Here is a 25,580-nt window from a genome sequence, read left to right as displayed (position 1 = left end):
TTTAAGTGAAATGGAATGAATGAGTGAAAGTATAAATAAATTGGTTTGTTTGGTGTAAATGATTTTTAAATAGTTATGTAACATTAAAAGGATTATTTATCATTTGCTTTTTAAAAGAAAAAAAACTATTTGTTTTTAAAATAAATAAATTAGACAAACACATAAAAAAATATAGTTATTTTATTAAAAACAAATAAACCATAATCTTAAAAGGGTGAAATCTACTAATCATTTTTTCACTATATCTCAGCATTCTCCTATTGGGCATGCAACAACTCTTTGTTTATTACACAATCTGTTCTATATTTAATGTATTGTTCACTAAGATATGAATAAATTAAGGCATTATTAGAAAATATCAATGAGTGGTTGATGTACTCTAAAGTGACAAATAAATTTAGGAAAAAAAAGAGGTTGGAATTGTTTATTTTGATTAACATTGTTGAAATGAATAAGACACTTTTGAAATTCTTTCACACAGGAAAAAAAATGTTGATATTCTAAAGCTTTATGAATAAATCACCCTTCCTTTCTAGGATGGGAAGCTTACTTGGGGGTGTCTGGCAGATTTAATTATATTTAAAATAGTATTCATGTGATTAATATCAAAAATATTATTTTTTTAAATAATGTTTGATAGACATTTTTCATTCTTTGATTTATTTTTATTTTTTTAGTTAAAAATAAAATAAGGTGAAAATTGAAAGTTATTTTAGAAATATTTTAATTCCTACGTGAATACAAGATTTCGAACTTGTACAAATCATAATATAAAATTTATTTTATTTTTTAATTTTTTCGTAAGGTAACCATAAGGTAGAAATTTATTTCATTTTTATTCTTTTATTGATAACATAGACAATGAAAGGTAATGAATTTATCTTTTAATATTTCTATATTACATAATCTTTTTCACTATTATAATATTTATTATTTCCACATTGTACCTTCAAGATAATAATAATTTTTTATATTTTTTAATCGTTTTTGTTGGTTATTTGTATATTGTATTGTTTATTTTAACAATTACATTATTTAGGATATTTATTTATTTTATTATTTAAACATTATACTTCAAGATATTGATATTAATAGATAAAAAATTTATTTTATTTTATTTCTATTTTCAAAAAATTTAATATTGCAATCATTGCACTATTTACATTATTATTTTTATTTACTTTTAGTACTGTGAAAGTATGATCTTTACTTAAATGTCATTTTTACTTTATTTAAAATTTAAGAATTTTTAAGACGTGGTAATAGTAAAATACACAATATAAAAATATAATAATTGAAAGTAAAAATGAAATTAACATAATTGAACTAAAAGAAAAACTACAGTTTAAAATTAAATTAAATTATAAATAGTCTAGAATATATTTTTATTAATCAAAATTAGAATTTATATTAATATAACATATAAACATGTTTGTTTTAATTATTTTATATTTAACAACTACTCCAATAATTATTTTTTATCTAATTTTTATAGCTCAATAAACTAATTTAGTAACTGTAAACTATAAATTAGTTTCTCAAATTTTTTCAACTAATTTGATAGTTCTAATTAGCTTTTTAACTACCTTTTTTTTCTAAACATTACAAATCAATTGACAAATATTTAGTTTTTCTAAATATTTACAGCCTTAGATCATTGAAGATTGACTATGATTTCAACACATTACACATACTAAGTGTAGTGCTAGAAAATTTTCAAAAATAGATAAAACACCATTTTGTTCCCTAAAAAAAGTAAAATACTATCACTTTTTCTAAACACAACTAGTCACTATTAATTTGGTTTGATTACTAAATATATATTAATAATTATTCATACATGGTTTTTAAAAATTTGGATTAAAGAGATGGTAAGATGATGACAACACTTTTTTTTTTTTTTTTTTAGTTTTCAAAATTAATGTGATAACTTTAAAACAAGTATTAAATTTTCCATTGGACTATAGTTTTCTCCAACATTACAGTAAAGACTAACATTTTGCCACAGTAATGGTTTTTTTTTCTGAGGCAGACAAGGAACATTAGAAGTACATTCATGCACAGTAATGCTTATTGCCACAGTAACATTTACACAACTTCACTGCAGGTGTTGATTGTATGAAGTTTTAACAGTAAAAGAGATGACACAACAAACATAATCTCATATCTTGCTCCTCATTCTCACCAACCTTGCCAATGTGTCTTGAGCAGCCAAGGTGTGTGCATGGTTATGGCCAAGCATCACAGTTCTGATACTGATGCATGTTCTGCACAGTTCCTTGGCACTGTCTAGATGCCCCCCTCTTGCTAGCAACTTTGCTCTTGTCTCCAGCAGTGTTGCCTTCAACAAGGTCACATCCTGCCACACATATTCATCCACTTTTTGGCCTCTTTGCAGCCTCCTTTTCCAACAAACTGAACCATGGGAAGACCAATCTTGGATTTGAGACACAAAAGACTTCTCAACTTCCTCCAGTGCATTGGTGCACACCCTCAAGAGCTCCAAGGATGAATTGCATCTTGAGAAAGTGGTGAAGGCTTGAATTGCTAGAGGGAGAGCTGTTCTCTTGATGTACACAACCATGTCAATTGCCTTCAGCTGCACCAGGGGGGGCTCAGATTTGAACCCAAATACAAGGAAAGCTGAGGCCCACAAGTGATCTGAGTTAACTTGACTCCCCATTTTCCTCACTCCTTGAATTGCAGCCTTGGCATATTGCAAACCACCTTTTCTTTTGGAAAATGCTTGTGTTATGGGGTGGAAATGAAGCCAACATCCATCATGTTGATTGGCCCTCCTAGCCAATCCCATTTTCACAAGAACCATTGCTGAATCTTCTTCATTTTTCCATGTCCGTGGTGATAAACAACTGGTTGCTAGGCTCAGAGATTTGGTCCACTTCTTGAAACGGCTTTCCACTGTAGGAATACTCTTTGCTGCATTAGCTAATAAACTGGCTGAAATGGGAGAGGGGGAAAACCAGCCACTTACAAGCAGCATTCTTATGGCCAAGAGGTTCCCTTTAGCTTTAGTTTTCTCCAAAGTTTCCAAACAAAAGAGAAGGGTCTTCACGAGAAAAGGGTTGCTCTTGCACCATTGCCCTTCTGCAATGCTCATATAGGAAGAGTTTGAATCTTCATTGAGTGGCACCTGGTTAATGGCCTCATAGAGACAAGAAGGCCCTATTGAAAGTTCGGCCAACAGTGAACCAATCATCCACAAACCAAAGCTCAACCTTCCAAGTTTCTCATTGAATTTTTCAAGCAAGTCTATTTCATCTGCCGAATACTCTTTCTTTTTTCTTCCTATCATCAGAATCATTGCATCAGATAATGGCAAAGGTGGAAGCTGAATGGTATCATAGCTCATTACTTTGGACAATCTAGTAGTAACAATCACATGTGTGCCTCCTGTGTTTCTTGGTATCAAGTCATACAGATCCTTCCCTTCCCACCATTCGACTTCTGTTTCAAGATTGTCAATTATCAACAAGTAAGGAGTTTCACCAAACAGTTCCCTCTTCACTCTCTTGAATGCCTCAAATTCTTGATCCTCAAAGCTACGAATCCTACCCCTTTCGGTTTCAGAATCAGCACCAACATCCAATCCCAAATTGAGAGACAAGTTCAATATGTTCTGCCTCAGATACCTGGCTTCACCACCAACCCACAAGACCATTTTGTACCTCTGGTGATATCTTTGAGCAAATTCTAGTGCCAGCTCTGACTTTCCAATCCCAGAAACCCCATTAATGCAAATCACACTGCTACACATGCTCTTGTAGTTTCCACTCTTTGATTTCTTATTCTTCAACCTCTTCAAAGAGTTGTTTCCTATGATCGGTTCTACCCAAGCCTCTAAAGTTGGTTCTTTGCTTCTCCCCATCTCTAGACTAATATACCTCCCACACCTACCTATCACTGGTTCACTTTCCTCATCTGCAAGACCTTCAGATTGTCCACTTCCACTAGCTTCTCCTTTGGTGATTGCCCTACAATGATCTTGGACTTCCATGCAACTCCCTCGACCAAAAAAAAGACCCTCAATCTCCATAATCTCCTTCTCTCTTCCTACAAAGTATGTGTTCCTTGGAAAGGGTAAATTCTCAAGTCCTTGCATATTATCCTTCTGCTCAGCATTCTTCCTACCAAGTCTTGCTCTTAAAATACCCGCAGCTTTCGCTATGCAGCTTCGCCAATTACCATCATTAGCCTCTAGATTGAATTCATTGCACTTCATAAGTCCATCTATTGCCTCTTTACATTCTTTGTCAATTGATTTGCAGTTAAGAAGAGCCATAATCTCTGCAGGTCCTGTGTCAAACAAGAGAGGAATCAAGTTCTTCTTTTGAGCAAAGAATCTCACCTCCTCCATGCTAAAATGGTTGAGAAAGCTGGAACTTGTAACAACCACCACTCCAAAAGCCACTGAGCAAATGACTCCATCAGCAATCTCATGGCTCTGATTGTCTGAGTACTTTGCTCTATCAGCAAGCATGCAATCGATCCCTTGAAGCTCAAGCTCAGACTTAAGCCACCTGCAGAAGCGCACCAAGTTGGGGTTCTGGCCATGGAATCCAATGTAGACATCACAGCTTCTGAGTTTGGCATTGGTAGCTGGTGAGATAGGGCCTTTTGCGAAGGAAATTCTAGGGACTGGAAATGAGAATGAGATGCGTGGAGGAGCCTGTTCAGGAACACATGTCACATATTTGAGCTTTGTGTCAGCATCAGAGAACTCATATTGATCTGAAGGGGGAGTGTAGGAACTGCTTGGTACATCTTCAGGGGTGGAAGGGTTGGTGGTGGAAGTGGTTGTTGTTAGTAGTGGTGGTTGGTTTTCCAAAGGAGATCCATTAGGTAGGTCTGGTATAATGGCCCTTGGAGATATATATGGAGACTGCAATGCTGAAACAAATGCTGATGAAGGTGGTGACACAAGAGGAGAACCATAAGGTGATGACTCTATGGCATTGTTTATGTTTGGTGAAGGCAAGTTTGAGTTGTCTAAACTCTCTCCACCTTGTTTGCTGCAGCTCACAATCTTGATTTTAAGTGTGCTAGAGATGGCAGTGTGTGTTGAATCGGTGCCTTTGTTCTTGTCCTCTCTTTCACTTTCCATGAATAACAACTCTTCAAAGATGGCTAACAAAGGCAGCTGTAGTGACTTTTAGGCTAGATCTCACTATAGATGTACATAGCATGTTACACTACACTCTAAACTCTGCAACATTTTTTTCTTAATAATTAGCAAAGGCTCCTCTATTGTTTATGTGGGGCATAGGTAGGTCTTAAGAAGCTATTATTAGCTGCTGGAATACCCAAGACTTGAATAATGTATCTGTGTGACTCTGATTGTGACCCTACAGCATTTGTTTGGTCCTGGAAACATAAATGCAATCCAACAGTAAAATGCTAAGACACAAGAGTTCTGCATGTGGTAAACAAACTCATCACTTGGATTCTAGCATCTGAAGCTGTGTGTTGTACTGAAAAAATAGCACTTGTACAGCCAGTACTGATTGTTGTGGTGTGAGTTGTGAAGCATCCAAACTGTTTGCTTTAATGTCAAATTGGGGAGATGAGTTTCAGCTTCCAGTTTTGACCAAGCTACTACTGTGTGGCAAGGAAACAGCATCAATATCAGCACATAAAATGTAAGTCTACTAAAAATCAAAGTGACTATCACTTCACTAAGCCATTCTTATTTGATGATAATGCTAAAGCTTCTGCTCTGAAGACAATGAAGTTACCTTATTTTTCCTACCATTTGCTGAAAAACCAAAAATGCTAATGCCCTTTACTTCTTTGTGTCTGCTTCAACTTCAAGTTCAGGATACCCTTTGAAAGGGAGAGAAGAAATGGCCCTTGTCAAAGTCCAGGGTACCCTTTCTCTCTCCTTCATGAAGATGTGCAGAGTATCTAACATGGGATTGGATTCTCCCAAGTTTGAATTGATTATTATATAATATTGATTTCTCTGCCAAAACAAATGGACTCATAATAATTAAATAAGCACTGAACAAGTATTGTAATGGTGACTGACTCAAGCAGAACAAGGAAAAGAAAAGCAAGTATGGTGTAGTATTTCAATACTATTAGCTCTTTTCATGAGAGAATCAATGCTAATAGTTTAATGCAGAATAGTGCAATTTTTCATTTTGTCTTATTCACTTGGCCCTGTATCTTCACATGCTGTAAATCAAAACACTTGCAGTTAAAGTTTTCAGCTGCACAAACACCAAAGTTTCTACATTACATTTGTTTTAATCACAAATTCATCTAACTCACCTATTTAAAGTTTCTAATTCATTAATTAATGCTTCCACTTAAATTATAATATAACACCATAAGAAAAATCATATTTATTTGAAAAATTAGATTTATGTTTACTCATATTATTTTGTGAAGAAAAAGTGTATGTTGATAAGTTATTAATTTAAAATTTATTTCATAGAAAATTATTTCATTGGTATATCAGACTTTCATCTATTTTGTTCTTAGAATTTTTTAAGTATAGTTTACATAGATATAATTTTTGTTAACATATGTGTTTTGGTCTAATCTATCCATATTTTTTTTATTTTTTTAATAATATATTTTTTAGGTGATAATAGATAATTATTGTTATTTGATGTATCAACTTTACTGAAATGACAAATTACATGACACCTAACATAAAAGCTATAATAAAAAAATTATTTTTATTTTAATTTTAATTATAAAAATACATTAGACTGCTGAATAAGCACACTGAGTTGGTGACTTAAATCAATCTGACTTATTTTCTAAATATTATCTAAAATAGAAATAATTGAGTGACATGATTTATTTAACATAATCAAACAAGTTCAATTTTTTTTATATAACATACTTTGTTCTTTAACTTATTATAATTCTATTTGCTTTTATTTTTAAATCAAAATGCTTTATTGTAATTAAATTTATATATTATATTTCAATCTCAAATATCTTTTTTTATATGTAAAATACAATTTCTTTGCTTTAGTCAGCTTCTTTATTTAATGTAATTTTTTTAACTTTTAATTTTTCTTTACAAAGTGTTGAATTTAAGATTTAAATAGTAGCAGATTCTTATTAGTAAAGTCCTTACACTTTTTATATTCACATTTATTATAATAACATTGTGATAATGTTATATTTAATTTTGTCTTAAAATAAACTTTTGAAAATATTAAGAACAAAAAAAGTGGATTTGGCTAATATGAAGTGCAGAATATAATTATGTTGGTATGGTACTGTAGTTCAGAAGAGAATCTATTGGAAATTGGACCAAAGACTGGTCAACCTGAACCAAACACTGATAATTTCATAAAAAACTATTTTCTTTTTATATTTGAAGATGGATTTGTATTATATTTTATTTTTAGTTGTTTTAAACTAATTAAATGACATATTTTGTTTTGAAAATACATTTAAATAATTAAATATTTGGTTATCTTAATATAATATTTTATTTCATATGATATTATATATCTTCATAATAGTAAAATTTATATTGCAACATATTCTGTCAATAATAAAGCTAGTACTTCATTTTAGTAAGGATGATTTAAAAAATATATTAAAATTATTATAGTATATAAATTATAGTTTTAATTAGTTACTAATTTATTTTCTAATTTTTTATTATTGTTTTTATAAAATTTTAAGATTATTTCACATCTTTTCTCTAATCATAGGATTTATAAGCATAGAGTTTATGTTTTGGACTGAAATTTAAATGAAATAAATTAAGATTTATTAATATATGTTTGTATCAATATGTTTTATTTATAAATAAAGTATCTTAAGAATAATTTATAATTTTTTAAACTTAATCTAACTTTTAAATTATTTTATAAATTAAAGTAAAGAGATCTAATTAATTTTATTTAGTTGTTTAGATATGTAAATTATGTTGCAATTTTAACAAGTTAAGTTGATAAAGTTGAATTAATAAAATATTTGAGTTGTATAAAAATAAAGAATTTTTTTTAATTATTCTAGTGGCTAAATTTAACTTTTGAGTTTTCACCTCAATGTTCAATTTATATAAAAGTTATGATTTTAGTCTATTAATTTATTGAAACACTTATGATATCTTTGAAAAACAATTTCATGTGTTAGAATTGTGTTTTGATACTTCTTTCATTTACAATCTAAGGTTTTATAACCTAGAAAACTATAAGAAAGTGAGTGAACGATCTGTATAATAATAGTTGAAAGTATCTTAACTATTGAAAACAAACGTATTACCTAACTAAATGTTTGCAACTTGTTATTTTCGCTATTAATTGATTGAAAACACTTATGATATCTTTGAAAACCAATTTCATTTGTTAAGATTGTGTTTTGATATGCTTAATATTTCTTTTACAATGTTAATCTATTAATTGATTGAACACTTATGAATATCTTTGAAAAATAATTTCATATATTAAAATTGTGTTTTCATATGTTTAATATATTTTTTATAATCTAAAGTCTATTAATTGCTGACACAGTTTCATATGAATTAGTCGTACATGGATATACAAATTTCATGGAAGTTAAAAGTTGAAATTGTATCGCAGTTAAACAATTTTGCTTGAAATCAATTAAATCATGAACATCGAATTAAAAGTAATAATTGAATTCATGCTATTCATGTATCATGTATGACTTTAACTTTTGTTGATTTTTTTTGCAAAAAAGTTATTTAATTTTAAAAAACTGAAATAATTAATTAAATCATTAATTTGATAAATTTTTAAAAATTAAGAAATATTTTATTATTTTTAAATAAAAAACTATTTGAAAATAAAAAATAAAATCCTAAATGAAGACGTAAACTAAAAGTTTAAAATAGACAAAAAAAAAATACATTGAAATTATAAAAAAATAAAAAATTATTAGTAAATGATTGATTTTTTTAAATTTATAATATTTCCAATCCTTCTCCAATATTCACCATGACATTCTTTAAATTATTTTGAATAACTTTATTTTTAACACCTCTCAATCTAAGTTTTATATGAAAAAGTTATGATTATTTAAATTTCTTTTCTAAAAAATATTAAAAATTTGTCAAATTTATCAAATTTTTAATATTTTAAATAATTTAATTAATTAATTTATTTTAAAAAAACAATATTATAATAATTTTTAGTAAAGTTGAAGTCGTGCTAAGCATATATAATTTCAGTGCATGAAGTCGTAAATAAGTGATACGACTTTAGTTGTATTACTTTTACAATGAAATAGTTGTCCCCACAATTTCAATACAAACTGGTTTCAAGTAAAATGGTGGATATATTTTCATCGCGATTTATCTAAATCAATATATTTTTTTTTGAGTTTTTTCAATTTCTTTTACGCAATTTATTTTAACTTTATCTTTAGTATTTTAAATTCACAATACAAATTTTACAAAGAAAATAATCACACAAAAAAAGTAAATTAATAAATACTGGAAACGTGTGCATATTAAAAAATTCTATCCATACTTTTTAAACCATTAAGTTATAAGTGTTTACCATATTTAATTGTATATGATTAAATATTATTTATTACAACATAATTTTGATATATAATAAATGATATATTTTTATTTTTTTATTTTTATATAACAAATAAAATCGAATAAATAAAAATAACATATTTATTTATAAAAAAGTTATAACACAGCTTAACGGCGTGTTTGGAATAAGGCAATTTGACAGGGTAAATCATTTTTTTCTTGTTGACTTTGAAATTCCTTCGCACAATCGACTTTCTCTCACGAACGATTCCTCGCGCCAACGTCTTTTTCTCTCTTCAGGTTTGTTTCTTATCTCGTTAAGGTTTTCTTATTCATGTTGGATTTCGATCTTTGCTTTTTGGTTTTTGTTTATTCAGCTTCTCATATAAATACTCATTTATAGGTTTCTCAGTTTGGTTTTTGTTGTTCCCTGTGAAGAGTAAACACTCTATTTCAAATTTGTGTAGAATTATTATTATATGCTGTGAGATTGATTCATACCTCGTGTTAGAACTCATTGAAAAAGTTAGCAGAAATGAATTATCAAAACTGCACTTTGACACTGTGTTCATAGGATCAGTGTAAACATGGCGAATTATGAGGACCAGCCAAAAATCCATCATAATATAGCAATTGGTATTGCAGCATATGAAGGAAGCAAGATAGAATATATATATATATATATGATCTAGATTTGCTTCTCTCACTCTTAAAAATGGTTTTCTAAACTGTATACAACACTAGGAGTTTAAAGAAACATAATTTGTATATTAATTGTGTGTAATGTGCAATCACTGATATCCCTCTTCATCATCTTCAACCACTTCATCATTTCCTTGTGAGGTTGAAGTTGCACCACTTAAGGCTCTCCAACTTGGAAAGCTTCAAACAAAAGCTTTTTCTGCGGATTGTGGTCATCACTAATCTATGTGACCACTTTTTATCAAACATTCATGTCACTCTGTCCAGCCACTGTGACTCTGCTGCCATTCTCCCCATCTTGTCCCTACATTGTTCTGTTTCCAATCGCTCTGAAATGGGTCTTTCCTTCTCACTGTGCTCTCTTCTAAGTCTTGGTCAGAGTAGCAGCCATCTTATTACATGCTATGCCACTATAGAACTTTTAGGGTCTCTCTGTGCTGCCATTTGAGATTGAAAACTATTGTGCTAAGACTTGCCCTTGTATCATGGGTAACAAGAAGCAGCTACTACAACCACTAGTGTTTGTTGTAGTGTATGCAAACTGAACCACAGGGAAACAGGGCACAACTGGCTTGTTTTCTGTTTTTTCTGGTTCATATCAGAATCTTGAGTTGGGATTCCTCTTCAGTTTAAGTCCTATAGTGTTAAGTCTAATTAAACCTTAACTCTGTTATGTACTGTCATTACTTGAACTAGAAGTGGGTATGTATAAGGGTTGAGACACCCTTAAGGGTCTCATTTAATTTTATTAATTTATTGCTGATAAAAAAAAAATATTTTACAAGATTTTTAAAACTAAACTGTTTTTTTTGTTTGCTAATATAATATTCTAAACGAAAGGTTTGATATATAAAAGCAAATCAGATATTTTTAGCATATTTTAGATACACTGAATGAGGTCAACTTCCTTTCATTTGCTATGAAAGGATAACCAATGCTAACTATTTAATTACAGAATCTGGTGGTCATCAGAACAACCAGAGTAACAACTAAAATTTAACTTTCAGAACACACTATATAATTCAGACCTGAAACAAATCCTTTCAGAATTAGTTGTTTTCTTATGAGTATTGAATAACTGCAGCAGTTTGCCTTGAGTTTCTGCAGATTTGAATATATCTAATATTGTAACAATAATGTAACATGTGAAGGCCGAAGACAGTTCATTTTTACTTCAAACAGATTATAAGAACCTATCAATTACCATTTCTTGTATATTCTTGTTAGATGTTTGATGAATGGATTGGCCTTTTTTCTTAGAAAAAGAGGGAGGTAATGGTTATTGATGTTTCTGTTTCTGTCCCATTAGAATTTTTTTATTTGGTTCTTAAAGTATGATCTTGCTGAAAGGGGAGTTTGTTTTATGTAATTATCTTATTTCTGTACTTTTTTTTTATCTGAAGCTGACTGTATTTAATTATTTGAAGTTGAATATGAAGCTGTCGTGCATCAATTTTGTGAAGTTGCACTCATTCTTGTTATATGAGTTGTATGACTGAGACCTGTGCATCACGAGTTATTTCTGTCTTAGCATCAAGCCAACTAATTGGTTTTCTACAACATCAATGTGAGGTTGCCTCAAATTTTAACCATAAATTATTTGAATTTGCATGTTGTGTTATGTTTTTGGTATGCACTTGATTATGGTCATAACACTTTTGGATGTCAGAAATCAAGTGTCATTTTAAACATACAGGAGTGTAAAACCATAAAAACTTCACATTTTAATTCCATTATATATTATGGAGGATGAGCTTTGGCACAACAACAAAGTTGCTGCTTTGTGGCTTAGAAATCATGGGTTCAATTTCTGGTTTTGGGGCTAGGGCTAATCTAACCTTTCAACACCCCACTAAATGGGAACTTTGTGCACTAGGTTGCCCGTTATACCATACGATTGTGTACTAGTTTGCTTTGAAAGCTGGTCCAGGTTCTACAAGTTATTACTCTGTAGTCTGAACAACAGTTGTACTTTTGCTCATAACTTGTCATTTTTTTCTCTAGCATTTATTTATTTCCTTTAAATGGAATGAATTCAATAATGATGAAATTACTAAATGTTTGCCCCATAACTCTGGTAACCATTTCGGCCTATAATTTTCTATCTTTCCCTATACTTGGCAGAGCACTAAATCTAAGTACAGGAAATGGTGTAAAGACAAGTTCTTAATTAAAATGTTTTTTTTAAGTCTTCTCCAATATCAAATAAAAATTAGTGGCAGCTTCTGACTGATAAATTTGGTTGCCCTCCTCGAATAACCATCCCCCAACCCCCCCAAAAAATAATAATTATTGTGACTTTCCATTGACATCCACTTCCAGAAGCATGTTCTCATCTTCACTGTATATAGATCGTGTTTTCAGTTAGATGACTGGGATATTTTTCATTTTAACATTTTTAGTAGCCGAAGATGGTTTTGGTGGAGATGTTTCCCCTGATTTATTTTATCAGTGAATGAATAAATAATAAACATTGATTTGTGTTGTCAGATTGAATTTTCTGCAGTTTGCAGAAACATGTCTTGTATTGTAAGTACTAGTTTGTCTCTGACAACTTGTTTTAAAGCAGAAAAGGACATGATGGAAGGAGATATTAAGACTCTGGATGAAAATGACACTCCGAACAAGAATCAAAGTTCTCTAGTGAAGATAAAAGTGTTGTTTTTTGCTAGAGCCCGTGATCTCACTGGCTTGAGTGAGATGCCACTGGAGGTGCCATCTGGAAGTACTACTCATGATTGTTTGAAAAAGCTTTTTGTGAAGTTTCCAGGTTTGGAAGAAATAAGAGGATGCATGGTTTTGGCTCTGAATGAGGAGTACACAACAGAGTCGAGCATTGTTAAAGACACAGATGAGTTGGCCCTAATACCTCCAATTAGTGGTGGCTGATCACCTTAATATCAGTGCAGGGTACTTCTACTTTTGTACTACAGTAAATATTCTGGGAAAAAATATATGAATTTGAGTAAATACTGATAAGTTTATTATCTCATGTAGGGTAATTTGATTGATGTGCAATTCTCAAAAGGTTAACCTTTCTCAACATATATGTGAAGACTACTAAGTTTTCTTAGTAAACGGTTTAATCATGAAGTTAATTAAGAAGTAATAATTTAAGAAAAGGACTCAACCCTTTGAGAATCTAGCACAATTACCCTACTATTAGAAAGATTGTAATGATAGATTTAATGCTATATTTGTTGTAAACCAACATGGAGACTTTTCTTTCTTCAAGAGAAAATGAGAAAGTTTCATTTGTCAGTGTGGCATTCTATTTTAGCTTTATGGAATATGTTTTATTCTTTTCCCTTTTTTGATTTATTATTGGAAAAGTTTCCATGCTTTTGAAATGGTGAATAAAAATATCATGTTTTTTTTACACTAAAAGTGTTCTTTAGGAATTGAGGTTCACCAAGGAAGATGAAGGCAACTTCCAAATTGCTGTCACCTGCAACTGAAATTTGAACTGATTTATCTAAGTTTCTTGTATGATTAAAAAGTATGATATGAAACCATGTATACCAAACATTTCTGTATTGTGAAAAGTAAAAAAATTAAAATCATATTATGAAGCATGGTTTTCTAAGACAAAATCGTGTTCATCACCTATCCAAATTTATAATTTTCTTATAATTTCTCTGTTCTAATAATTTCTGCAGCAGCTCAGAAGAATGGTAAATACAATTTTCCACTGTTTGGTGTCAAATCTTATGGTGTTGAAGTTTTCAATTAACTATTTAACAAAACGTTGTTGATGTTAACATTTTGTACTTAATTTGTCACAATAACTAATATATTATTTGTCATATTATTTTTTTTCTCTAATGTTTACTATCAGTTTGGTTAAAGTCAAAATAAGTTTTCAACCATATTTATCACTTATTCAACAAAGTTTATTGCACTCAAATTGACTAAATTGGACATATTTTAACTTTACAAACACAAAAAGTACTAAATTTTCAAGACATTAAGTATAAATTATTAGTATTTTAAAGAATGATACCATTTTTACCTATAAAATTAAAGATAAAAATAAATATAATAAAAAAAATAAAGGATTAAAAATACAATAGTATTTATAAAAAAAGTGGGGAAATATGTTACACTGTATACAAACAAATACTCTTCATATTTTTTTTTAATTTTAATTTCTTTCTTTAGTTTGACATGTATTTTAGACACTCATTAGATATACTTCTTTTGACAGTGACCATTAAATTATAATTATCATATTTTAAAATTTTATATTATATTAAAATTTGATCTCTGAATTCTAAAAATTAATTTTACTGTTTTGAAAATATTTACATTTTATATTAAAGATTAAAAGTGCATGTTAACATAGCACAATATTTATTATTTAAAGTGTATTTATTTTTAAAAAAATTATGTAGCAGTGAAGAAGGTGTGATCCAGATACACTGCTTCCATGATATGATATGATAGTGGGCCACATTCCCCATTGTCACTGTTTCAGCTTTTCATGAAATGAATTATTATTTATTTATTTAATAAAAAAAATACCATTAGGTGAATTATTCAATCCATGGTTAGATATTAAATTCTCATTACATTGTTCAAAAGAATTTAAAGCATAATTTGTACTTAGTAATTAATGATTAATGATTAAATATCTGTAATTAGTAATTAATGTTTTATTTTCTACTGTGCAGTTTAATGATAAATGTGGAGTTAAATAATAATTATGCTTAAACTTATTGTAGTATTGATTTATTTCCTTAATAGTGTAAATTATGGCCTCATAGTGCATGTTTAAATTTTCAAAAATGAATTTAATAAATAATAAACTAAAGAGATTTAACTAAATTTCAATAAAATTCAGAAAAAAATTTGAAAATATTAGAAAGGATTGCAATGATTTATATATAAATAAATAAATAAATAATTTTAAAATGTTATATTTCCATTCACTTCGTTTGATCCTTCTCTGCCTATAAAACTACAATTCCCATCAAAATCCCAAATTTTAGGGTTTCCGTGTCCAATCCAAGGACTTCGTTTATGAAGGTAATTAATCTAATTCATAGATCCTCTTCTTTTTCACTTTCTCTCTCTCATTCAATTTTTCGATTGCTAATTTTAAAAAACCGTTTTTTTCATTTATTTTTTCTTAGTTTTTTTTTTTTTTTTTTGCTTTGTGTTGAAGTTCTTGAATTCTCATTTTGATTTGCTGCTTCAACGGCAATTAATTCTAAGTGGGTTTTGATCTCCATGTCCAGATTTAGAAAAGAGGGTTGAAACTGATCATGGATTTGGGTAGCGAATCCGTGGAAGAGAACGAAGTGAATCATGATGGAAATGGAAACGGTGGTTCCTATGGAAGCGAGAAGATTGAGTTGGGATTCGAGGGAAATTCGGATGCAAACGGGTTGGATCAACAGGGAACGGTTGATGAAGTTGAAGTGGATAGTGGAGAAGGTGTGAATTCCAAAGGGACACCGACAAAGGGTGTTGGGTTGAAGAAATGGAAGAGAATTAGGAGAGATGTTGTTAAGGATCCAAATTCAAGTGCTGATTCGGGCAAAGTTTTGAAGAGGGGGTTGCCTGGTAATGCCAATTTGAGTGGAAAACAGCCATTTTTGCGTGATGTTAAGGAGAGAAGCGATGGATCTTCGAATGTGTTTGGGAATGTGGTGTTTTCTGATGGCAATGCGATTCATGGTTCAAGTTCTGATTCAAGATATGCACTTGGATCTGGTTTTGTTGTTGGGACTGATTCTGAGAATAGCGAGGATCGGAGTAGCAAGTCTTCTACGGCAGCTAGTGAGCCCAAGTTGAGGCAAGAGAAGAACCGTAGTAAGAATGTGAATTCAAAGCACATAGCAAACTCGGGTCAACGAGTTCAACAAGGGAAGGGAAGGAGTGAAAGCAGTAAGAAACCAGGAGGAGGAGGTGGAAGAGTCAAAATTGAGAAAGAAAATTCTTTCTCTAGTTTGGAATCTGATTCTAGAAGCTCCAACTTTAAGCAGGGTGTTTTTTCAGTTACCAGTAATGGAAAACACAGTGGTAGGACAAATATTTATGATGGAGATAATAGTAGTGAAGCACACGTTAATGAACATTTCACTGAGGGAGTTGAAGCTGGTTATGGCAACGAAAACATTGGTGAGGATGAAGATCTTCTACCAGAGAATTTGGCCGCAAATTTGTCTTGGGATGTTACAGAAGAAAAAAGTGTGAACAACCAATCATCAGCCATTGAAGATCCCTTGATTGAATCACTTAGTAGCCTTCAGGCTGTCCAGGAGGCACTTCAAGAAGGTTTGTCCTTTCTATTTGGTCTGTGAATATCGTATCATCTTTCAACTGATATTGTTATGTTTCTTTGTTTTATAATCCTCGAGAAAATTTATGCTGCAAATATTACCTTATTAGCAGTTTCATGACTATTGGATTCTGCTGCATGATTTAATTCGGCTATCAATTAAGCTGCTAACAGTAGATATTAATGCAATGACTGACCTAATATGTTTCGATCTGATCGAACTTCATAACTTTTTAAACATTATGATTTTATATTTTTCCAAACTCAACCAGAGGAAACCAATGATTTGGTTCTGTTTAACGGATTTGGCTCCTTGAGCACCTTGTCAGTGGAATAGTGAAGGGTCTTATTGCATGAAGGAGTTTGTTTCTTGTTTGAAAACAAAACTATCCTTTTAATTTGAGTAGCAGTTGCCAGTTTTTGGTACAATTTTGGACATTCCATAAATATTTCACTAATACATTATACGTGGTATGTGGTTGAGGCTTATCCAATGGAGCTGAATATGTTGTGAACTAAATCATTGAATAATCAATATTCTGTTTCCTTATAGTTTTCATTCTTATGAACCCCTTTTAAACTTCTTGATTAATTTATTATATACCTTAAATATGTGATGGTCTACTCTAGTCTCCTTTGTAAACCTTCTTGATAAATCAAACAACCCTCTAATATTAAATTTAAAAACTGTTGTCCTCTTGCTTATGCCCGCAGTTCACTTTGTATTTTTCTATTAAAGCTTTATTTTTCTATTAATTTTCTGTTTCTTTTCAAAACTAGCTTGTTTGTCATGGTACTGTGATATTGGTTGTTGATTATTTATTCATGATCTGGCACCTCTAAAATTGACCAAATCATGCATGCATAGGAAGATCAACCATTAATGTTTTCATTAACGACTAATATTACATTACCTTTACTTGGTCCTATTAGTTGGTCAAATACATTATTTATGACATTTAAGCTACTTTCTACAATTCTACCTCCCTACCCTACCATATCTGGACTATTATCTGTTGAAACAGCATATGCTGTTTTCTACTTCTCATTAATATTTAAATATATGATTTACTTAAATAGTTAATGACGGTCTATATGATAACCTTTCCTTTAATCTATTTAGGGTTTGCTTGTTGATGCCGAAAGTAGATTGTTTGCATAATACTGAGAAACAACAAATTTTTTCTTGTTAATTTTTTATGGTATGTTAAAGTTCCTTCTTTTCTGTTTAAAGTAAGAAGAACTTATATAGATGTGCCATTGCTGATGATCAATCCACATCTATTCTTGCAGAACTCCAGAAATTCAGGGAGATTGGGATTGAAGCCATTTCACCTGATGTTGATGACTCTGGCAAGTATAGCAGTGCATCTGCTGGTACTACTGGTGATCTTGGACTTGATAAATCAAGCCATTCTGATCAGTCTGGTGCTGAAGAAATTAAGCAAACAGCTTCGAGTTCCTCGGATCCTCAGGTATTGAGCCTGACACAAAATATAAATATTTTGGAAAGCAAGTTGGAGGAATTACAGGGTGTGCTTAATCTGAAGGACTCCAGGATTGCTGAACTTGAAACATCCTTGAGTAGTGTAAAGGTTTCTGGTGAAGAATCTGCTAGAACGGTAGGTTTGTCTGAGAAAAAGTGCAGAGGGGTTGAATCTGAGCTCGAGGGCCTTTTCCAGCTGAAGATTGAAGCTGAGGTTGAATACCTAGCCATCTCAAAGGTATTGCAGAACCTGAAGGATGGAGCAAGTTTCCAACAGACATTATTGGAAGAACAAGAGAAACTGTCTGAAAGTCAAGCACAGGTTCTTCACAAACTTGTAGATGCAGAGGGTAAGGCTTCAGTTCTGAAAAACAAAGCAGCAGAGTTGGAAGAATATTGTGGTGATAGTGTAGTTGTTCAGGAGTCTTTTGTGCTGCAGAAAAGAGTATGTAAGGTTACATTTTATCTTCTCATACAGTTCATGTTTTTAGTTTCCTTCTTTTGGCTTTTTCTGTCACAGTTATCACCCAATTCTGGAATGGTTGTACCCACTTAGGTCTGCAAAATTAGGTTCATTTTGTGCAATCTCAAAAGTTTTTTCTTTTTTGGCTGATCTTTTGAATGTAAAATTTCGTTGTTATAATATAAATCTGACCCTTCTTTCTCTGGGTAGGGGGAGAACTTGTATTTCCTCTCTTTGTTTCATTATGATTTTGTGCACAGCCCCTTGTAATTTGTGCTCTGCAAAACAATTGTTATTGTCAGTATCTTCTTCTTCTTCTTCTTCTTCTTCTTCCTGTAGTTGGTATTAATACATGGTTAATTGATTAGAAACAATTTTGATATGATTTTTATTGTAATTATTACAAAAATTAACCCCCTTATCATTGATAATAATATATGATTAAATAAAAATTTACATTGTTATGCATTTTTTTAATATTTTGTTGAAGAAGGAGGAAATTCTTAGCCACAAAATGAGTCTAACATTATCTGCATTCAAACACACATCACAGAATGATACAAGAACAACTGTGAGGGTGACAATGATGGATTATAACCCTTTATTTTTGCCCTTCTTGTTGTTAAGAATACATTTTGAGAATTCACTGTATATATATATATATATATATATATATATATTTAAATTATATATTTAAGATTCACTTTATGTCTTAATTTTTCATAATTTCAAAATTTAGGTTTAGAAAATGTTTAGCTTTTTAGAAATTAATGTTTGAAATGTACTAATACTCCTCAAAATTAATTTCTAGAATATTTACTTATTATAAAAAATAAATTCTGATAGATAGTTTCTAGAAAGAAAATATTTATAGGAAAAAAAACACAGAAAGAGGGATATGAATGGAAAAAAAAGTGAAACATGAGGTAAAATAACTATTAAAATGTCCACATGGAATCTCTAAACTAAAATATTTTTTCAATTTTTTTTACTTAAATAGAAAACAATGCTAAATATCCAAATAGCATAATTTAAACTGTTACAGTTAAAAATTTGTTTTTCAAAAAATGGAATTCTCAACGTTTAATGTAATTTAAACAAAAATTCAGTTTAGCATTCAGTTCTTGATTTTACGTTGTTTTTTTTCTATTTAAAAATGAAGAAAAGATAATTTATATTTTTTTTTTTAGTTTTTAAAAATAATTATTTAAAAAAATTAGTTTGGAAAATAATTTCTTAAAAAAATTATTTGAAGAAATAATTTAGAAAACATATTTTTAAGAAATAATTATTTATATGCATTATCTTCAATGATTTTTTTATGAGCAAGCTCAAAAATATTTTTCATAAATAATTTTTTTATCTAAATTATATCACAATTTTATTAGTAGTAATTTTCTTGTTTGCTTTAATTATTTCTGGTATTTGTCTGGACATCCACTTAGATTTCACATTTTTGTTTGAGAAAACTCTTAATACAATTATGCTTCTCCATACAAAAAAATATATATGAAAAAATTGACTTTTTCCAACTCTACCTATTCTAAATCCACATACATGCCACATTCACTCTTTCTTATTCATTTCTCTCAAACATAATTTCTTTACCTTAAAACAATCATTCATCCCTATTATAATTCTTCACTTTATCAGCATTTTTTTATTGTATATGACATGTGGTTCTCTGCTACAAGAATCATTTTAACTATTTTCAAAAACTAGGCTTAGCCAAACACATGCTATTGTTGGAAGGAAATTGAAAAATCAACAATGAATAGAATCTGTTAACACTGCATAACAGTATATTAATATGTTGCTTCTACAGCTCAACACTTAGCACCATATATACTTTATGTGGCTGCCGATCTGAGATATGCCAACTACAAAGAAAAATTAAACATTGGCTTCTCTTTCTGCCTTGGAAATATCACTGCCCCCAGTTTATTTATTTGGGATGTTTTGGACTTGTGGAAGAAAAAAATTAGCTTCACCATTTTCTCTAGTACAATATTCTATATTTTCAGGTGGACAAGTGTTCCATATATGCATGTATATATGAAACATAACTCAGTCAACCAAAGGTAGAGAAGAAAACATGCAGATGGGTTATCTAGCAGTGTTTCTGATACTGCTTCTTCCAATCCCATTTGCAGCTTCTACCTTGGTTGAGAAGAAGTTCAAGGAATGTTTGATGACTCAACTTGATGGGAATTCTGAATCCATTGAAAAAATCATCTTCACCACATCCTCTTCACTGTATACACAAGTGTTGCTATCATTGGAACAGAATCCTAGATGGGTGAATTCATCATGGAGGCCTCTTCTCATTCTAACACCTTTCCATGAATCAGAAATTCAAGCAGCCATTAGATGCAGCAGAGAACTTGGGCTGCAGATTAGAGTCAGAAGTGGTGGCCATGATTATGAAGGGCTATCATTTCTTTGTAGGGTACCCTTTGTCATGGTTGACCTCATCAACATCCGTTCCATTGAAGTTAGCCTTGCTGATGAAACAGCTTGGGTTCAGGCTGGGGCATCATTAGGTGAACTTTACTACAAAATCTCAAAGGCTAGTGGAGTGCATGGTTTCCCTGCAGGAACCTGTCCAAGTGTAGGGATAGGGGGGCATATCAGTGGAGGGGGGGTTGGCACCATGTTGAGGAAGCATGGTCTGGCAGCAGACCATGTTGTTGATGCTTACCTCATTGATGCAGATGGGAAGATTCATGATAGAAAATCAATGGGAGAAGATGTTTTCTGGGCCATTAGAGGAGGTAGTGCTGCAAGTTTTGGAGTCATCCTTGCATGGAAGATCAGTTTGGTTAGAGTTCCACCTATTGTTACTGTGTTCAATGTTGAAAGAACATTGGAGGAAGGAGCCAACAATCTCATTCACAGGTGGCAATACACAGCACCTGAATTGCATGAGGATCTTTTCATCAGAATAGTTGCTCAAAATAGTGGTGACAAATCAAAGACATTTAAAGCAACCTTCAACTCTCTCTTCCTTGGAGGAATAGACAAGTTGATTCCACTGATGAATGAGAGTTTCCCTGAACTGGGATTGCAGGCCAAAGACTGCACTGAAATGAACTGGATTCAATCAGTTTTGTTCATTGCTGGATTCAACAGAGACGACCCTCTAGAACTCTTGCTCAACAGAATTACCACATCTAAAAGCTCTTTCAAGGCCAAGTCTGACTTTGTAAAGGAGCCAATACCAAAAACTGGTCTAGAAGGAGCTTGGAAAGTGGTTGTAGAGGAAGATACATTAGCAATGCTGATAATGGAACCATATGGTGGTAGAATGAATGAAATTTCAGAATCTGAAATACCATTTCCCCACAGAAAGGGAAACTTATACAATATACAGTACTTGGTGAAGTGGGAAGTGAATAGCATGGAAGAATCCAAGAGGCATCTACATTGGGCCAAAATGATTTATAGATACATGACTCCTTATGTCTCAAAATCTCCTAGAGCTGCCTATTTCAACTACAAGGATCTTGATTTAGGCAAAAACAAGCATCACAAGACAAGCTACTCAAAGGCTAGTGTCTGGGGCAAGAAGTACTTCAAGGGTAACTTCAGAAGATTGGCACAAATCAAGACAAAGTTTGACCCCCAAAATTTTTTCAGGAATGAACAGAGTATTCCTCTCCTAAATTTCTATTACTCTCTCCTAAATTTCTATTAAGAAATATATTTAAGCCCTAATTTAATCTTATAAGTGGATATTATAAAATGTTTTTATGTACAGACTTGTATGACAGTTCAAGAAGTCACAAGATCCAATAAGATTGTTCCCTCCTCTTGCCAATTATGTTTGTCCAATGAACCGTCCTAAGATGTCTGGTCAAGCTTTCCTTCCTTTTCTATTTTCTACATTTCATTTCTTCTTTGTGATCAAATGTAACATACAATTTTGAGATGTGACTTAACATTTTGCTGAGTAAATAATTTAACAGGACATACTGTGATTTTGTAGAAGTAAAAAAGATTCAACCTCATGTTTCATTCATTTTCATGAAGTTTTGGTCCATTGTTGTGACCCTGCATCACATTGGATTACTTTCAATGGTGAAGTGTTGGATGCTGTAATTCTGCACTCAACATTTAATCAAATTTTGCTTCCCTTTCTATTTTTTACTACTTTTGATGAAGAGAAATCACTTTTGTAAAAACATTTAGATTCATTCAAGGGATCAACATCTAATAAGAAGAGATATGGGATCAATATGTGTCTTGATTCAGAAAGTTAAGCACAATATATATACAAATAAGAGAGGAATATAATGCATTCAAACAAGCTACAATCCAGAATTAGGGTCACTAATATACAGAATATTGTTTGGTCAATGATACACAAAATCATATCTCAAAACACCATCAAAACCAGCTAATCATGCACCTAATTCTCCTCATTTATCTATTTTGGCAACTGCTTGTTTGACAAGTATGTGATTTATTTAGTTTAGACTGTCACATTAAAACCTAATAATAGGATATCTATTGATGCTGATTTGCATGGAATAAGGCGTATTTAATGGACCTGAATATACTTATTTAATAATATCTTATTGTTTATGATAAGTTAGTAGTCGTAATTGATAACTGGTAAGTAAAAACATATTTAATAAAACTTAGTTTATAAAACACATGGAGAGGTAGAAGGCACATTTGTGTATTATAAAATGTTTTTATCTGTAATCGACTTGGAATTTTCAACAATTTCTAGTCTTCTTTAGGGCATACATGAAATTATTGAGAGAAACTAGAAGATTGGTATGGTACTTCAATTGTGTTAGTTTTCTTGTCAAACCTAAGTTGAGGATGCAAATTCAAAATGGATATGATGAATTTTCATAATGGTATAGATTTGTATGACAGTTCAAGAAGTCACAAGTGTTGGGAAAATTCAGAATTAATTTTCCCTCTTAGATGTAGATACGAGATGGACACTTTCGGAAGCAATAAGAAAATAGAGAAAAAATAAAATAATGAGACAAAGAATTTTTAACGTGGGAAAATCTTCTCAACTTGAGAAATAAAAACCCACGGGACCATCCAGAAAATGCCTCCACTATGAAAGTAGAATTACAATATTTGTTTCTCTGCCTATGTGAGGATAACACTCAAACTCACCCAACAAGGATGGAATACAATGTCTCTCTAGTCTCTCACTAGGATTTCTAATATCACACTATGGTGAATATCTCCTCTCTCTTTTTCTCTCTATGTTGCTACTCTTCTTTGCTTCTTTGCCTGTGTTTTTCTCTTTCTCAGAAGTTTCCTTTATAAAATGAAAGGAAGGCTTCTTCATAAAGAGATTAATGCTCATTACATTTTTAAGAGAAAGAGTTACAATTTCCAAAAAACATTTTAATGTTCATCATTGAATATATTCAATGAATTGATTACCAATATTAATTGGTAATAATATCACATTAAATTGTTGAGGATTCTAAACAATTCTGTGTCCCTATTGCGTTGAATTTTTTTCCATACAAGTACTTTCATTTGTTGTTTGCACCAGCTAAAGAGGCACGTCCATAAAAAAAATCACAAAAAACGAGATATAGGAAAGAAAAGCAAGATCGTTTTGTTTTCGGAAAACCAACTTTGTTCACTCCCGGTTTGGGACTTATTGTGCCTTACTCCTTAGGTATTTCGGTCTCAAATTCTTACCAGACATTCCTCATTGTGTCTATTGAGTTTTGGTTGAGATTTCAGCTTCAAATTCATCCCACAGGATTTGCAATAAATTTTTTATTATTCACTACCATGGCCAAAAGGAAGGTTCGTTTGTGTGTGAAACTGTTTGATATTTTTCCTAGGTGAATACTCATCCGTTTGACCTGAAATTTGTTGTGTTTTGTCCCAAATTCTGTCGAGATTCTTACGTGGAATTTCAGGAAAAAACTATTTTGGGAGAATTTTTCAGAAATTTTACTGAAAACCAAGGCTATCCTCTACCGAAACTCGTGAAATTTCACCCCACTTTCTGTAATTTTATTCTGGGTCCGTATTGCGTTAAAAAAATTCGCACAAGTACTTTCATATGCTCTTTGCACCCAGGTAAGGAGGCACGTCCATAAACAGACGACAAAAAGAAGATACGGGAAAGAAAAGCCAACATGTTTTGTTTTCGGAAAACCAGTTTTGTTCACTCCCGGTCTGGGACTTACTGCGCCTTACTCCGTGGGTATTTTGGTCTCAAATTTTTACCAGACATTCCTCACTATGCCTATTGACTTTTGGCTAAGATTGCAGCCCCAAATTCATCCCACAAGATTGAAAATAAATTTCTTATTCATCACTGCCAGGGCCGAAAGGAAGGTTCGTTTGTGTGTGAAACTGTTTGATTTTTTTCCTAGGTGAATACTCATCCGTTTGACCTGAAATTTGTTGCATTTTGTCCCACATTCAGATGAGATTTGTACGTGGAATTTCAGGAAAAAACTATCTCCGGAGAATTTTTCAGAAATTTTATTGAAAACCAAGGCTATCCTCTACCGAAACTCGTGAAATTTCGCCCCACTTTCTGCAATTTTATTATGGGTCTGTAATGCATTGAAAAATTCGCACAAGTACTTTCATATGTTTTTTTGCATCCAGGTAAGGAGGCACGTCATAAAACAGACGACAAAAAGAAGATACGGGGAAGAAAAGCCAGGACGTTTTAATTTTGGAAAACCAATTTTGTTCACTCCCGGTTTGGGACTTACTGCACCTTACTCCTTGGGTATTTCAATCTCAAATTTTTACCAGACAATCCTCACTCTGTTTATTGAGTTTCGGTTGAGACTTCAGCCCCAAATTCGTCCCAAGGATTTGCAATAAATTTTTTATTCATCACTACCAGGGCCGAAAGGAAGGTTCGTTTGTGTGTGAAACTGTTTGATTTTTTTCATATGTGAATACTCATCCGTTTGACCTGAAATTTGTTGCGTTTTGTCCCAAATTTAGTCGAGATTCGTACGTGGAATTTCAGGGAAAAACTATTTTGGGAGAATTTTTCAGAAATTTTATTGAAAACCAAGACTATCCTCTACCCAAACTCGTGAAATTTCGCTCCACTTTCTGCAATTTTTTTCTGAGTCCGTATTGCTTTGAAAAAATTCGCACAAGTACTTTAATA

The 25,580-nt window shown here is 31.6% G+C and overlaps 3 protein-coding genes and 1 pseudogene across 6 annotated transcripts; 3 read left to right on the top strand and 1 right to left on the bottom strand.

Annotated features, from left to right (window-relative positions):
* Positions 1 to 1,931: 1,931 nt before the first annotated feature.
* Positions 1,932 to 5,122, bottom strand: LOC137834609 (P-loop containing nucleoside triphosphate hydrolases superfamily protein). Its single transcript, XM_068642680.2, has one exon. It carries the CDS (start codon positions 5,120 to 5,122, stop codon positions 2,162 to 2,164), a length of 2,961 nt encoding a protein of 986 aa, XP_068498781.1. The 3' UTR covers positions 1,932 to 2,161.
* Positions 5,123 to 9,678: 4,556 nt separating this feature from the next.
* On the top strand, positions 9,679 to 13,465 carry CNX7 (co-factor for nitrate, reductase and xanthine dehydrogenase 7). Of its 2 annotated transcripts, XM_090302792.1 has the most exons (3): positions 9,679 to 9,802; positions 12,774 to 13,114; positions 13,202 to 13,465. In XM_090302792.1, the coding sequence occupies exon 2, from the start codon at positions 12,782 to 12,784 to the stop codon at positions 13,091 to 13,093; it is 312 nt and encodes a 103-aa protein (XP_090158918.1). In that variant the 5' UTR covers positions 9,679 to 9,802; positions 12,774 to 12,781; the 3' UTR covers positions 13,094 to 13,114; positions 13,202 to 13,465. The 2 variants fall into 2 exon arrangements, with proteins under 2 accessions (XP_090158918.1, XP_090158917.1); XM_090302791.1 differs by having other exon boundaries at positions 12,774 to 13,465.
* A 1,647-nt stretch (positions 13,466 to 15,112) lies between these two features.
* Positions 15,113 to 18,663, top strand: WIP2 (WPP domain interacting protein 2). Of its 2 annotated transcripts, none has more exons than XM_090302789.1 (3): positions 15,113 to 15,232; positions 15,445 to 16,486; positions 17,784 to 18,663. In XM_090302789.1, the coding sequence occupies exons 2-3, from the start codon at positions 15,472 to 15,474 to the stop codon at positions 18,530 to 18,532; spliced, it is 1,764 nt and encodes a 587-aa protein (XP_090158915.1). In that variant the 5' UTR covers positions 15,113 to 15,232; positions 15,445 to 15,471; the 3' UTR covers positions 18,533 to 18,663. The 2 variants fall into 2 exon arrangements, with proteins under 2 accessions (XP_090158915.1, XP_090158916.1); XM_090302790.1 differs by having other exon boundaries at positions 15,118 to 15,232; positions 15,372 to 16,486.
* Positions 18,664 to 20,221: 1,558 nt separating this feature from the next.
* On the top strand, positions 20,222 to 22,259 carry LOC150027405 (berberine bridge enzyme-like 22 pseudogene; annotated as a pseudogene). The gene has a single exon (XR_016521208.1). The product of XR_016521208.1 is annotated as a berberine bridge enzyme-like 22 pseudogene (transcript).
* Positions 22,260 to 25,580: the final 3,321 nt, after the last annotated feature.

This window comes from Phaseolus vulgaris, chromosome 5 (genome assembly GCF_051622355.1).
Source record: "Phaseolus vulgaris cultivar YP4 chromosome 5, ASM5162235v1, whole genome shotgun sequence".
Taxonomy (NCBI): Eukaryota; Viridiplantae; Streptophyta; class Magnoliopsida; order Fabales; family Fabaceae; genus Phaseolus; species Phaseolus vulgaris.
The sequence above is the reverse complement of the archived record's forward strand: the minus strand, read 5'-3'. Positions and strand labels throughout refer to the sequence as shown.

Coding starts and splice junctions, on each gene's coding strand:
- LOC137834609 (XM_068642680.2), bottom strand. CDS start 5,122: ATGGAAAGTGAAAGAGAGGACAAGAACAAAGGCACCGATTCAACACAC.
- CNX7 (XM_090302792.1), top strand. CDS start 12,782: ATGATGGAAGGAGATATTAAGACTCTGGATGAAAATGACACTCCGAAC.
- WIP2 (XM_090302789.1), top strand. CDS start 15,472: ATGGATTTGGGTAGCGAATCCGTGGAAGAGAACGAAGTGAATCATGAT. Junction 16,487..17,783: donor CCAGGAGGCACTTCAAGAAG/GTTTGTCCTTTC, acceptor CTATTCTTGCAG/AACTCCAGAAATTCAGGGAG.